The sequence below is a fragment of the Hydra viridissima genome, unplaced genomic scaffold (assembly GCF_058129835.1).
Source record: "Hydra viridissima isolate aposymbiotic clone 2 unplaced genomic scaffold, HvirCarnegie_v1 scaffold_12, whole genome shotgun sequence".
Lineage (NCBI taxonomy): Eukaryota > Metazoa > Cnidaria > Hydrozoa > Anthoathecata > Hydridae > Hydra > Hydra viridissima.
The window spans coordinates 8,271,427-8,285,306 of NW_028324311.1; the positions used below are offsets into that span (position 1 = coordinate 8,271,427).

At 28.7% G+C, this 13,880-nt stretch overlaps 1 protein-coding gene across 4 annotated transcripts; it reads right to left on the minus strand.

The window, feature by feature from the left end:
- Positions 1-191: 191 nt before the first annotated feature.
- LOC149881081 (centrosomal protein of 290 kDa-like) lies at positions 192-5,665 on the minus strand. 4 transcript variants are annotated; one of them, XM_090068393.1, is made up of 8 exons: positions 5,539-5,665; positions 5,017-5,125; positions 4,365-4,446; positions 3,102-3,192; positions 2,597-2,732; positions 2,293-2,364; positions 445-467; positions 192-353 (listed from the first exon to the last, which is right to left on the minus strand). In XM_090068393.1, exons 1-8 carry the CDS (start codon positions 5,569-5,571, stop codon positions 207-209), a joined length of 693 nt encoding a protein of 230 aa, XP_089924519.1. In that variant the 5' UTR covers positions 5,572-5,665; the 3' UTR covers positions 192-206. The 4 variants fall into 4 exon arrangements, with proteins under 4 accessions (XP_089924519.1, XP_089924520.1, XP_089924521.1 ...); XM_090068394.1 differs by lacking the exon at positions 3,102-3,192 and having other exon boundaries at positions 5,539-5,617; XM_090068395.1 differs by lacking the exons at positions 5,017-5,125; positions 5,539-5,665 and adding an exon at positions 4,650-4,758.
- Between the last annotated feature and the right edge of the window lie 8,215 nt (positions 5,666-13,880).

Here is a 13,880-nt window from a genome sequence, read left to right on the forward strand (position 1 = left end):
TCATTCTACTTATATCTTAGAAATAAATTTTAGTTGTTTAACTTTTCCTGATTTTAAAACTTCTTAGTTATTGATATATATATAAATGAAAGAAAAAAATGAAACAAACAAAATGAAAGAAACAAAATAGCTAAGTTTATCCTTAATATGAATAAAAAAATTTACCAAATGTTTAAAGTAAAGATATAAAGTCATGATTATATTTTTTATTTCAGTAGATTATCATTTAATGTATTTTCATAATTCAATCCAAACTGTTTACATAGATGTTTCATCACAATCTCATATTGTGTGTTCAATTTGGTGGACTGCTGAAGAGCATACTTCATATCTTCAACTTCTTCAAAAAATCCCTTAGAAAGAGAACCATATATTTATATAGAGAAGAAAACTAAGAAAGTACTTAAAAAAAGAATCACATGAAAAAAGAAATGAAAATCTTACCAGGTCAAGACCCATCAATTCTTCTAAAAAAAATTACACTTATTTTATAAAGAAGTAAATTTATGCTTTATAAGTTTTATTGGTGCATTAAAATGCTTTTTCTTTAACTCCATATTAATGAAATAAATCTCAGGTTAAAGAATTTTCAATCAATCACTAATGCTGTTTTCCAAAATTAGCAGACAACTTTTAACCTTTTTCACAAATATTTTTCTATACTTTTTCCCAATCATAATGCATCAAATAATGAAGCAGGTTTTGAAATTAAATTGTTCTAACTAAAAATCATGGTATCAGCAGTTTTCTATATTTTACCTTTAATTTAAAATAGCTTAAAAAATATTATTAATGTTATTGGTATAAAGCAGAAATTTTTACATGGTCTTAAAGGTTGCCTAGGGTTTTACATAAACAATAGACTTTTAAAAAATGATCTGTAAGTATTGATTTTACCCTTTTTTTAAATACAAATATTATCTGAATAATTTCTGAATAAAAAATGACTGATTAAAAGAACTTTTAGATTAATTTTATCATTTTCAACAATTCTAGCATTGATCAGCCCACCAGCATGTATATCCACCAGCATGTCTGTATGTGCAATTATTGCTCTAACAAATCTAAATAAGATCTAAAAGTGTGTAAGCATTTAACAAAGGACTCATTTTAGATCTTACATTAGTATTTTCACTTTCTGAATCTCCTTTTAATATTAATATTCTCCACCAAAAGATGAACATTATGCATTTATTCAATTGATAATCACATATTTTTTATTCTTTTTTACTTAATATTCTCTAGTATGATTTCCAACACCTTTAAGGATTTTGCAACTTCTGATAAAAAAAAAAGAACAGATATATTCAAATCAAAATTGAAAGTTGCTGTAAAGGAACAGTTTTTAGATTCATCAGAATATCAAAGAAAACATATTCTGACTTTTCTAATTGATCCATTATGCATGCGAATGAGGACCAATTTTTTATGAGATTTCAGATTAGTTGCTTTTGTAATTTCATTTAAGATAATTCTGGTCATCTGAGAGATTCAAGTACTACCATGACATGCAAATTTTGAATATTTTAAGTATTACTATATTAGTTCCAAATTCAATAAAAAAATTGAGTTGTTTTGTTATTCATAATATTCATTTTGTTAAGCAAATATTGCACAAAAAAGCCAGCTTAAATATTTTAGTTTATTTTAAAATTTGGTCTGCTTTATCTTTACATTACTCTAATATTTTTTTTCATTTTATTTTTCATAAATAATGAACAATAAAGTCTTTTTTAAAATTTTTCCCATAAAACATTTAAACTTAAAAAAAAAAAGTTATTTATCGTTACCTTAATTTAAATAAATTTAATTCATTTTTTTACAAATTAAATTCTAATACATCATAAATCATTTAAATCAATCAGTTCATTTCATAAAAAAAAAACTAATTCTATTGAGTTTTTGTTGCATCCTGAAAAATAGTCAAGAAATGACTGACAGTGTATTTAAATTAAGGTGATGTTCCATTTTACAAAGTATTGCATAAAAAGAATCCTAAGCATTTCCCATGTCTAAAATTTGAGCACACTTAAATGTACAGAATCTTAAATACCACTAAAGTTAGTTTTGTAATTACTTTCAAAAAATAATGTAAAATAAAATGATACAAATGTTTAATGAAATATTTTTTAAAAAAACTTTTGTTTATTTTGGCCATTAATTCAGTTTTTACCTTATATATATTTTGACTTTTGAAACACAGTTGCAGGAGCAGGATCAGGAAATAGGAGATATTGAAAAAAAAGGCACAATGCTTATCTTAAGACTTTTTGATGAAAAAGTAAAACAAACCTTTAAGACGGACATTTTCAGCTTGTAATTTTCTCAATTCTTTTTTTAAGATAAATATTTTCTTTAGCTGATCTAAAATAAAAAACCATCATCAAAGATGATGTATATTTTGTTTAAAATAAAAATTGATCTAAAATAAAAAACCATCATCAAAGATGATGTAGTTTTTTTTAAAAAAAAAACAACAAAAAAACAATTTCATTATTTAATAACGTTTTCTTTTAATTTAAACATCATTTGTCAATATATTTGATAAGTCTGTGTTTTATTTTTTGACAAGTGTGATAAAAAGGAAAAAAAGTACCTTCTACAGAAGACTTGTCTTTAAATTTTGAAGAAAGTATTGAAAGTTGTAAAGATTTTAACTCTAACTGTTTTTTAATGCTTTCTTTTTCTTTATTCAAACACATGATCTTGTCTCTATACTTTTCATTCTCCATCTAAATTTTTAATACTTAATTAAACAATTCTTGTTGGTTTTAATACTTATAAGGTTTAATTAAGCAAGTTGTTATTAGAAGTCAAATAATATCACATGTATTAGCACTATCATAAATCTTTGAATATAATGAGGGTTCTATTTCAGGTTTTTACTAAAAATAGGACCCATGATGTAATCACAGACTTGTAATAGTAGCAGAAACTATAATGCTCCATTGTGATTTAAGAAAAGTCAAAAATAGTATTTGACATATTCTAAGTGCACAATATATAACCTAAACTACTGGATAAAAAAACAAGCTTTTTTTGATAACTCTAATTCATCAAAAATCTATCTAACAAATTCAAAGAAAAAAAAAAGAATAAACCTGTTCTTTTTCAAGTTTTTTAACTAAGCTGTGGTTATCTTTATTTTTTTTCTTAAGCTGAATTTTCACTGCATTGTGTAAAATTAATAATCTAAGAAAGTAATAATTTATAATCTGAGAAATTGATAATTAATAATTTGAAAAAGTAATCACACTTGTTGGCACCAAAACCCTTTACTTTCCTTTATTTTTTTTATTTGAGGATGCTGAATCAGTAAACCAAATTGCTCCACCATTTACCTAATTTTCAGAAAAAGTCTTCAAAATTTGAAAAAAAAACTCTTTTTCATTGTGTTTGTGTTGTGACATTTAAATTGTTGCCTTTTTGGCTAAATCTATATGATGACTTTATCATTTGACCTTTCTGAATCCCGGAATAGTATTCAATTTTTTTTACCACACCCCAAGTCCTCAGGAGATTTATTTTATAGCATTTTAGTGTATTTTTCATATTTTATCTTATTTCTTTGATTTTATTTTTGTTTAATTTTTTGTGTTTATTTTTTTCTTGTCTTGTGTAGATTTTTATCAATTTTGAAAAAAACATAAATTTTATTATTATCAAGCTGTACTACTTTTATATCCCCTTAGCCAAACTATAATTTTTTACATTTCACCTATGAAAACCGCATATGGTACAAAAATATCAGGTGACATGGATTTAGCATAGTCAAATTAATGAGTTAATTACATTTTTTCCAGAGAAAAACATATTGATGATGCTACAGTTTTAATGCTATAGTTGAAAATTTATGTAACATCAGTTTCAAATGCGCCTCCTGAGAAAATAGCATGGTAAAAAAATTCGATGCGGTAAAAAAAATTCGATGTGGTAGAAAAAATCAGTGAGATAGAAAAAACAATTTTGATGTTACAGTTTCACAAACATAGTTGAAAATGTACTTTTTTCAAGTATGATAGAGAAATTTGGATTTCAGATTTGGATTCACACCCTTGAATTAACAGTGATCGACTATCAAAGTGAAAGGGAGGAAGAAAAAGTTCATTTTTGCTGACAAGTGTTATACTTAAACTGAGAAAGTAATAATTGATAATTTGAGAAAAACATAATTTAAAAAATTAATAATTAACAATTTGAAAAATAAGATTTATCTATGTTGTTAATGTACTTATCACACAATTGAAATAACTTATCACACAATTGAGATGTAACTTATCGCACAATTGAGATGTAACTTATCACACAATTGAAATGTAACTTATCACACAAATGTTAATTAGGAGGAAAAAAAAAGAAGTTACTTTTTAATAGAACCATTTTCATTAACTTTCTCTGCTGCCTCTATGTGAATTTGAGCGTCAATGTTATTTGAAGTTACAGAATCTAAAATATAAAAATATAATTAAAAAGAGTAATGCAAATAGTAAAAGACTGAAGAATAACTGATGTGTAGTTCATTCTTTAAAAAATAAGATTTTTCAACACTTTTCAAAAATAACCTGGTTGATAGATCACATTTTAAATACTTGTGTTAAAAACTGATGTGAAAAAATCATCAAGAAAATTTAATAACATTCTTTAAATACTTTTCTAAGGCTACAACTGGAACTCTGTCAAGATCTTTCAAATTTATTTTAATACAGCTAGATATGATTTAAGTCTGGTGACTCAGGGGTCAATCTTTTATTTTGTTCTGAAATATATATATAAATAATTATACCCTTTTTTTTTAAATTAATTATTATATTATTATAAATAATATAATAATTTAAAAAAAAGTATGTGCATATCTAACTGCTAAATTTGTCTAACTGCTTAATTTAAGTAATTGCAGAAACATTACTATGTATCCATAGTAACATTTATGCAATTACTTAAATTAAGCAGTTAGATTTAGCAGTTAGACAAATTTAGCAGTTTTTATAACAAAAGAACCTTTACAAATATGCTTGCCTTTCTTTTCCTGTTGAGCTTTTAGTTCATTAAAATCTTTTTGTAACTGTTTGTATTTAAAAGTTAACTTTCGATACTTGCTTTGCAGCTTTTCATTCTCATGTGTTAACTGAAAGATAAATAGTCTAAAGATTATCTTAAAGTATACAAAAGAAAAAAAATTTACTTAATGGTTAAAAATTACTGATATTTGTAAAAAAAAAAAAAAAAACCTAACTGCTAGTAAGCAAAAATTAACAACATTTACTGTAAGCAATATCTTCTAACATTATTTAGCAATATCTTCTAACATTATGTGTGTATATATATATATATATATATATATATATATATATATATATATATATATATATATATATATATATATATATATATATATATATATATATATATATATATATATATATATATACACATATATATAAGGGCTAGGGCATCATATATAGTTGTATATTCTTAACATTAAATTGCTGAGATCATTTTGACAAATAGGGGACGCCGCAGTATTATAGAAAAACTTACAGAATGACAAACATGCAGGGGAGGAATGTTCATTTTGTTTACTTTTAATTTTCCCGCTAAAGTAGTGGATTAAACTGACGTTGAAAAAAACTTTTCCCGTAAAATTATAAAGCCATATTTAAAAAATACACGAAAGAAGGTTAGACGCAACAAAATGTACAAGAATTAAAAATTTTAATGATCGAGGTTTAAATTTGTCAAGTATGACTTAAATACAGATATTACAATTAAATAGGTAAATGCTCTTTAGACAAATTGCAGAACAAAATCGCATTTTGTTACTAAAATTGCTACAATTTAAAAATACAAACCATTAAAAACTAATATTAAGTGCGTATCTAATATACTTATTACTAAAACCTTAAAACCCATTTAAAAAGTAAAGTTACAAAAAAAAAAATTATATCATAAAGTTAAAAATTCATTTTATATTATTTCTTGTAAATAAAAAGTTCAACAACAGAAATTTTTTTTTTATTATTTATTAAAGATTCAGACTTTCTCAAGGGTGAAATAACTGGATCAGACCTTCATTTTTCTTCATTCTTGAAACTTTAGGCAAATGATTTTAACACTTAAATTCTTTATTTTTTCTTGAGCTTTTTCATGAAAATAGACTTATTAGCAAAACTACACTTTCCATCATTTCTGGCTCATGAATCGTGATCTTGTTAAGACCTTGAGGCATGTAATACCTATGGTACAAACCAGTGGCGTACCAACATGTTTTGGGGCCTAGGGCGGCACTTGGTAGATGGGGCCTATATATATATATATATATATATATATATATATATATATATATATATATATATATATATATATATATATATATATACAGTGTCTCAAAAAATTATCCGACCAAACAAGTTTTTCCCAAAAAAAAATGTTTACGCTCTAAATTATACTAAAAACAATGAATAGCGATACTTACTTTGTCTGTCATTTTAATTCTATTGGGAATAGTATATTATTTAGCGTTCATATTTTTTGATTCATGCTTCAGTTGGTTTATTATTTGTCCTAAGAGAAACTTAGTATTGAATAGGCTTGTAAAAAAATTATCCGACCAAGCGATATTTAGGTAAGTTTAATTAATTTTATGTGAAATTTGTTGAAATATTTTAGCAAATTTTTATACAATTAATGAAACTGCATAACAAAAAACTGTTTTTTTGTAGTAAAAAAATAAAATTATGTATAAAAAAAAGGTTTCATGTTTTTTTAAGTAAAATGGTGGGAGGTAAACGTCACTGGACTGTTTTTCAGAGAAATTTAGCTGTTGATCTAATCAATCAGGGTAAAACCTATCGTCAGGTGCAGCAAGAGACTGGAATTTCTCATAATACAGTATCCAACATAATGAAGAAGTATAATTTGATCGGAACAACAGCCACAAAAGAAGGACAGGGTCGCAAAAAGAAGACTTCTAAGAGTTTTGATAGAAACTTAATTATACAAGTCAAGAAAAATCACTTCATTTCTGCTCGAAAACTGGCTGAGCAAGCTGAAGAGAATTATGGAATCAAATTATCCCATCAGACAATCAGGAATCGTATCCGAGACCAGGGATTTCAAGGACGACTTGTGTGTAATAAACCATATTTGAGTAAGAAACACATGAAAAGAAGATTGGAGTTTTCTAAGAAGTTCAAAAACATGCTGTTAAGTTTCTGGAAAAAGATCCTGTGGAGCGACGAATCGAAATTCAACTTAAAGTCATCTGATGGAGCCCAAAAAGTTTGGAGAAAAGCCGGAGAAGCCTACAAATTAAGCTGCGTGAGAGGAACTGTCAAGTATGGCGGCGGTAACGTGATGGTATGGGGTTCAATGGCTTGGAAGGGTGTCGGAAAACTCCAATTTATAGATACTACAATGGATCAGGTGCAATACAGAAACATATTAAAGCAAAATTTGAAGTCATTTGCTCGAAAACTTCGGCTAGGATCTGATTTTACATTTCAGTAAGATAACGATCCCAAGCATAGTGCCACTAAAACCAAGGAGTGGTTTGCTGAAAATAATGTTGAGGTCTTGGAATCGCCCGTACAATCACCGGACCTTAATCCCATTGAACATTTGTGGGAAATTTTAGACCGAAAAATCTGAGATCGGTCATTTTCCAAAAAAGATAACCTCAAAGTGGCAATTGAAGAAGCCTGCGAAAAGATTCAACCAGAAGAAACAAAATCTTTAGTCGAATCAATGCCTAGACCTCTAGAAGCTGTAATCCAAGCAAAGGGAGGCCCAACAAAGTATTAAAATAATTGTTTTGTTATATAATAATTTGTTATGAAACAAATAATGTGTTTGGTCGAATATTTTTTTGACAATAAAAAAACGACCTAAGTTCCTTTATTTTAAGACTGAAAACCTTGTGATTCATATTTTACATTAAAATAAATAAAATCTATTTAAAAACATGTTCTTTTATTTCATTAATTTTGAGTTTACCAAAAAAGTCTAAATTTATGAAAATACAGCACTTTTTTTAGGAAAAATATTTAAAAAAATGTTTGGTCGGATAATTTTTTGAGACACTGTATATATATATATATATATATATATATATATATATATATATATATATATATATATATATATATATATAGACTACATTAATGAATGTATGTATAACACATTATCTTTCTCCACTTTCTTGAAAACTTTTGTAATAAACAAAAATTAGCAAATACCATCTTTATCATTATCTATCAGTTTATATGTTTATATATATATATATCCATTAACGCCATTTTATTACTTATAGAAATTCATTTATGTACACAAATGACTAAAACATTAGTTTTGATAATTTATTTTAAATGATAATACAATGATGTACAATGTACAGTAAAAAAAACAGATTTACAGCAAAGAGTTACCTCTAGAAACACATTAAAATGCTTTCTTGCGAGCCTTGACTTCTGTAAATCGTTTGATTAACACATCAAAATTCACATGTTTTGCAATTTCGTTTTCTACTGATATTATGGCCAATCCCTTAAAACGAGACTGGCTCATTGTAGAGTGGAGATAGTTTTTAATTAATTTCAATTTTGAAAAACTCCTCTCACAAGAAGCCACGGGTACACATATAGTTAGAAACAGTTTAAGAGCTTTAGTCACGTTTGGCAACGATTCACGAAAGTCCATTTCGATGATAAACTGAAGCATTTTCAAGGATGTCCATTCAGCTGCAATGACTAATTTGATGCCAGAAGCCTTCAGATGCCTTCTTAGCCTCTTAACTTCAGGCAGCAATTCTTCTCCTCTACATCATTGAAAGTTTCTGAAAACTGATGGGCATAGGTTACAATTTTTTCATTAGTTGCCTTCAAAAGATTACCTGTGTGTACAACAGCAAACTTTTCATACAGTGTTCATCGAGGTCAAACGTTTTTCTAATTCTACATGAATGTGGTCAATGCAATCGAACATAGCACGCTTCAATTCTTCCTGTGGAATTAAACCTGCATTTTTAACAGTTTCTTATGGGAAATTCGCTAGGACGAGCAAACAATATCAAAACTAAATGTTTTCGTACTACTGATAAAAATTATTGTTTACCAAAATAGGCTAAGCCTACTCATTTTTAAGGTCAAAATTAGTTATTAAAAACCAAGTAATTAAATTAACAATACGGATAGTGTTTAAGGACAGGCCCCTTATGTGGCTTCAACATAAAACGACGTGTAATATAAAATTATGACCTGATAACTAAAATCTTCTCATGCAGCCTTGTTAGGCCTATATGCAGGAACAAAATTATAACTTACCATGTAACTTGGTGATGGCGAACTGAAGACGTGATTTGTTCTCGAATTATTGAGGTACTGAATGATAGAGTATATTAATCACATTAACGAAACAACATAAACATTCGTCAGTCTGCCTGAACCATCATGAACCATAGACTTGTAGGTAGGGCGGGCAAATCTATGTATTAGTACTCGCGGGTGTGGGGGAGGAAGCTTCGCGGAGGGCCTCCAAAATAGTCACGGTGGTTGTTATTGGCCAAGATGTCATTTCAATTTCTTACATCTAGGTTTGTTTGCTGTGGATGTTTATTATCTTGGCAAGCAGATACGATCATGTTTCAGGTTCATTTTTGTTGTAAACAATTATGATTACAGAACAAAAATGTTGACTATTATAAAATCCGGCTGAAGTAAAAAAAATATAAATTGTATTAACATTTGGGGGACTACTCCCAGACGGGGCCTGGGGCGGACCGCCCCCCGCCCCACCTTCGGTACGCCACTGGTACAAACAGGAGTAGAGTTTTGCGGTTTTTGGACATACAGTAGAATCTCTCTAATTCGAATTTAACGGGGAAAAAAAAAAGTTCGAATTAGAGAGATTTTCGAATTATAGAAAGTTGACTTTTTTCAAATATTCTAGTCAAAGTAACGAATAGAAATGAAAAAAACAAACAAATAGTGATTCTTAGGCCTAAATGCAATATATATTATGTGATTTAAACTTTTACATTTTCAAAAAAAAGTCAGTAATTGTAGATTGTCTTTTTGAGGCTTTTAAATCCATTTCAATAACACGATTTATGTTTTTAAAAGCCTTCGCCAAATCATCTCCAAAGTTAGAATAAAGACTGTAATTCTCGACTACAGTGACAGCATGCATCGCTTCGTTCAGACTTGGTTTTGTAGCATTGTCAGAAACACCAACGCACTCATTATCGGATTCCTCTTCAGTTTTAATAGCATCATGCTCAGAAACCTCTGCAATGATGTCCTCATCTGATGATTTGTTGGCAATGCAAACATCGAAATCTATGTCTACTAACTCGTCGGCCGTGAGGTTAAAATCTGCTTTGAATTTCGTTTTTAACAATTCGAGATCATCTCTTAAGTTTTCTATTACAGTCTCGTCTACATCTAAGCCACAGAAAGGGTCGTTATCATCATTTACATGCTTTTCAACTGCTTCTAATGATATTCCTGATTTTTTGAAACAATTTATAAAGGTTTGATCTGGAATGGAATTCCATGCTTTTGTTAGCATAAACATTGCAGTTAAGATAGAAAACTTAAGCATCTTGTTCTCTTTTTCTAAGACAGCAATTTGCTTTTTCACTGCAAGTGAGCGATATTAGGCTTTAAGAGATCGGATAACTCCTTGATCCATAGGTTGGGTGATCGAAGTTGTATTCGGTGGAAGAAAGATAGGCTCCACCCAATCAAGTTTCTGCACGTTAGGATGGGTAGAATAATTTTCTATAATTAAAGCAATTTTTCTTTTCTGAAAACTAAACTTTAGGTCAATTTCTTTAACCCACTCCTCAAATAATTCTGCCGACATCCAACTTTTTGGTTGGGCCCGATAGCGACAAGGAATATTTTTCACACCTTTAAAACATCTAGGAGACTTCGATTTTCCAATTACAAACATTGAAAGTCTTTCTCCTTTAACATTACCTGCGGCCATCCCAGTCAGGCGAACTTTACTATGCTTGCCTCCTATGCACTTTTCATTTTTTAATTGTAAACTTTTGTCAGGCAAACATTGGTAGAAAAGACCAAATTCATCGGCATTAACAATATTTTCAAGTGGGTATCGAGAGAGAATTGTTGGCAGTGTGGTTTCGAGCCATGGAGCGATCATCTGATCGTTAATAGACTTTGCCTCTCCAGAAATGGTTTTGAAAGATATACCATATCTACAAAAAAAAAAAATTATAATTGCTTTAACGTAACTAATACGTGCGATACGTACCTTTGAATTTAATTTTGACGTCTTTGCAAGTTTCCAGAATGTCTAATTCTGGAAAATATTTACTTTATTTTTTCAAAGCAATTAAAGAAAAAGCTGAAGAATAATCATTTATTGTAAAGTCATTAATCATACAAATTGGAGAGAATAAAATAAGAAATTAATTTACTTTTTCATAAATTTGTCTAGCCATCCACCCGAAGCTTGAAAATTTTCGAAGCTTAACTCTTTTTCAAAATATAAAACTTTTTCTTTGACCAGCAAACAACTGATTGGGACATTATCAGCTCTCATTCGTTTGAACCATTTAAGTACAGCTTTGTTGACTTGATAATACGTATCAACTTTCACCCGTTTAGCCAAATTTCCTTGACGAAAAGCTTTTTCCAGGTTGAAAGAGTGTTTGGTGGAATATCAAAGATTTTCGAAACCTCTTTATTTGTTTTTCCTTTCTCCAATTCCAGTAGAGCTTCGTATTTCAGCTTTAAATTGTTTTCTTTATGCAGTCTTCTTGATGCCATGATTTTTTTAAAACAGAAGAAAATAATTCACGCTAATTGTTTAACAAAAAATCAAAGGATTCGAAATTTGAAAAAAGAGTTCGATGGTTAACGAGCTTTTTAAACGTTAAAAATTTAAAAAGTTCGATTTACAGAGAGAATTTTACCGACAGGTCTGAAAAATCCATTCGAATTATAGAGGTTTTCGAATTACAGAGATTCGAATTGTAGAAAGTTAAACAAGAAAGTTTCTTAAGCGCATTTCACGGTGACTTTACATTTAGTCGAATTATAGAGGTTTTCGAATTAAGGAGATTCGAATTAGAGAGATTGTACTGTAGTTTTTGAAAGTTGCTGATAATATTTTCAAATCGACTTGATATGCGTAATAGGATTATGTGCAACTTTAAGATTAGTTCTTCAATTATTTTTGTAATTTTGGCTGTCTCTTCATTTAAAAAAGGCTCGTCCACTAGTGTTACCATCACTTCATGCTCCTGATCCACCAAATTTCGGATAGTTACGAAAAAGTCTTATTTTTTGTTAGAATGTTTTTTGCATATTGATTTTTGTTGTTTAACAAGAGTTTTCTACATTGCCTTTTTATGATTGGTAGCTTGTATGAAATATAAAAAGGCACCTAAAAAATCTAATGCATGAAGTGTAGATAAACCTTATTGCAGTCCTTTCGATGAATAAGGAAGTTTCATAATTTCAATATTGGTGAACATCCAAATCGACTTCTTAGGTGAGTAATAAATTAGTTGATTCTTATTCAAATTTAAATCTTAAAGATCGACAATGTAAAGTAACTGTTAGGGTTTCTCCAAAATAAGCTGTAATCTGAAGTGGAACAAGGCAATTTAGAAGCAACGACTCTGCATTTTTTAAATCTCGGAAACTATCAATAGACATTTTCTGTTTGAAAGTCTCCACGATTTATAAAAACAACTTTTTTTTTTTTTTTTTTATCAAACGACAACTAAAAAATATTTTGCTAAAAGATTTTATGACATTTTAGTATCTTGAATAGAAGTTTTATTATCTCTTAAAGAGTTGAAAATAGCTGAAACCGGGGCTAGTTGGGTACAAATTTAGTTTTTGAGCTCTGTGCATTTCTGGGTGAACTTTTTTGAGGATATCAAGTTGCAGTTCAAAAGAATATGAATTTGGCAAGCATGTTCAAGTGTTAAACATTAAAAAAAGATAATTGATGACCCAAAAAGGGCCTCCAAAAAAAAAATTTGTGCCAACTAACCCCGGCCCGGGGGTAAGGTGCCTATACTCTCAGGGTAAGTTGGCGCACTATATAAAAAGAGACAAGTTTAGCAACATTAAGCATCTATTTCAAGCGCATCTTTTTTATGAAAACTCTTGAAAACTTTTATTCAACAATATTTTTTAACATTAACTTTTATTGCCTTTAAGTCGATCGAATAGACTTTTCTTCTATAAAAATAGCATCAACAGCATTTTTTTTAAACATTTTTACAATTTACAGGCCTGTCTACTTCTCTTTTATAATTTCTCATGTCTGTAGATCTGTAGTGTTATAAAACTTAAGTGAATTTACGGCTAATGCGAATAGTTTTAAGTTGATTTTGTCAAAAACCGTTTTCCAATTATTTTCTGAGGCTGAGTTCATTGCATAATGTAAATAAAAAAGATGTTGGATTAGGGTTGAATGACTGCGCGCAACCAACTATTGTTTTCAAATAAATATACAAAGTTTAGCTCTCATGTCAATACATATGTAAATCTCTAATATTTTATGTCAATAGATAAATCAACTCAGCAATACTTATTACAATATTAATTCGTCATTGCATGCAATACAATAAACCAAATCTTAAACATCGTTTAATTCATATAGCGTAAACACAAAGAGTCTGCGTATCGTTATTATTTTGAACCGATAACGATATGAAACGATAACGATATCAAACGATATGATTTTGTCTATGAAACGATAATATCGGTTTAGTTATCGTTTGAAACGATACCAAACGATAACTTATCGTTTGAAACGATATTATCGGCTTTTTTTTATCGGTTTATCGGAATACATAAAAATAACGAGAATACCGATATTTATCGGTATAATAACGA

What these genes read in the sequence shown, in the direction of transcription:
- LOC149881081 (XM_090068393.1), bottom strand. Translation starts at nt 5,571, where the DNA reads ATGAACATTCCTCCCCTGCATGTTTGTCATTCT. An exon ending in AGCTCAACAGGAAAAGAAAG is followed by an intron (nt 4,447 to 5,016) that starts GCAAGCATATTT and finishes TTTATATTTTAG; the next exon opens with ATTCTGTAACTTCAAATAAC. An exon ending in GAAAATGGTTCTATTAAAAA is followed by an intron (nt 3,193 to 4,364) that starts GTAACTTCTTTT and finishes TTACTTTCTTAG; the next exon opens with ATTATTAATTTTACACAATG.